The sequence below is a fragment of the Cebus imitator genome, unplaced genomic scaffold (assembly GCF_001604975.1).
Source record: "Cebus imitator isolate Cc_AM_T3 unplaced genomic scaffold, Cebus_imitator-1.0 Scaffold1071, whole genome shotgun sequence".
Classification (NCBI taxonomy): Eukaryota; Metazoa; Chordata; class Mammalia; order Primates; family Cebidae; genus Cebus; species Cebus imitator.
In genome coordinates this window covers 29,839-31,073 of record NW_016108386.1, presented here as the reverse complement: position 1 = coordinate 31,073, position 1,235 = coordinate 29,839, and the positions used below count along the sequence as shown (strand labels likewise).

The following is a 1,235-nucleotide window of genomic DNA, read 5'->3' as shown; positions in this document are numbered from 1 at the left end:
AAAAAGACGGGGTTTCCCCATGTTGGCCAGGCTGGTCTTAAACTCTTGACCTCAGGTGATCCACCCGCCTTGGCCTCCCAAAGTGCTGGGATTACAGGTGTGAGCCAGAGAGGTTAGAGGCAGGGCACCAGCCTCACCATTAGCAGAGAAGGGTTAGGGTTAGGGCTCACCGCAACCTCCACCTCCTGGGTTCAAGCAGTTCTCCTGCCTCAGCCTCCCGAGTAGCTGGGACTACAGGCACCTGCCAGCACGCCTGGCTAATTTTTGTATTTTTAATAGAGACTGGGTTTCACCATGTGGGTCAGGCGGGTCTCAAACTCCCTACCTCAGGAGATCCGCCCGCCTCGGTCCCCCAAAGTGTTGGGATCACAGGCGTGAGCCCCCGCGCCCGGCCAGAGACGGGTTTTGAACTCAGACCCTGGGGCTCCCCATCCCACCGCACCTGCACCCGGCCCCGCCCCCTGTGGCCGCCCCACCGGCCCCAGCCTCCCCCGCTGAGCTCTGACCCACACCCAGGTCAGAAGGGCTCCCCTCCGAGCATCTGCCCACAGCGCCCACGGCCCGGGCCACCCTGGGTGCCCCTGGACTCTTACTCGACCTGCAGAGCCCCAGTCCTGTGCCCCGCCCCCCACCAGCCGGACACCCCGGTCCTGCCGCGCCCCGAGGCGCTGCGGGGCAGCTGTGTAGGCTCCGGCCCCCCGGGGGGGTCTCGGGGCAGGAGGAACCGGGCCCCTCCCCGACCCCCGCGCGGCCCCACCCACCTCCACGAAGTAGAAGCAGGGCAGAAGCGTCATGCTGTCCTTCGGGGTCTTGTTCTTCTCCTTGGTCGGGATCATGGTGCCGCGGGCGCCGCAGGCCGGGGCTGGAGGGGAGAGAGCGGCGCTGGCGCGGGGGGCGCACCGCGGGGACCACGGAGGCCGGCGCGGGCAGGGGAGGGGCGGGCCGGGGAAACTGAGGCTGGGGGAGGGCGGCGTCCGCGCAGCCTCCCCGCGCCCCGGCCCAGGACCGGGCTTCCAGGCACCCCGCGCCGGCGATCGTGGGGTCGGGGCCGGGATCGGCGAAGAGGGCGGGGCCGGCCTGGCCGGGGGTGTCGGGGCGTCGGGGGGAGGGGGGTCCGGGCGGCCGTGGAGGGTGGGTCCGCGCCCCCCGCTCCGCAGCCCCTTACCTGGCGCGGCCGGCGCGCAGCACAAAGCGCGCCCTCCTCCGCGGGGGGAGGGGAGAGGGAGGGGGAGGGG

General features: G+C 71.4%; 1 protein-coding gene across 1 annotated transcript in view; it reads right to left on the bottom strand.

Annotated features, from left to right (window-relative positions):
- Positions 1 to 1,229, bottom strand: part of PLPPR3 (phospholipid phosphatase related 3) — an 11,586-nt gene extending 10,357 nt beyond the window's left edge. Inside the window, exons 1-2 of the mRNA XM_017521341.2 lie at positions 1,166 to 1,229; positions 762 to 862 (exon numbers count right to left, since the gene is read on the bottom strand). Of these exons, the coding sequence (XP_017376830.1) occupies positions 762 to 836 (75 nt within the window). The 5' untranslated portion in view covers positions 837 to 862; positions 1,166 to 1,229. The remainder of the gene's footprint in view (positions 1 to 761; positions 863 to 1,165) is intronic.
- Positions 1,230 to 1,235: the final 6 nt, after the last annotated feature.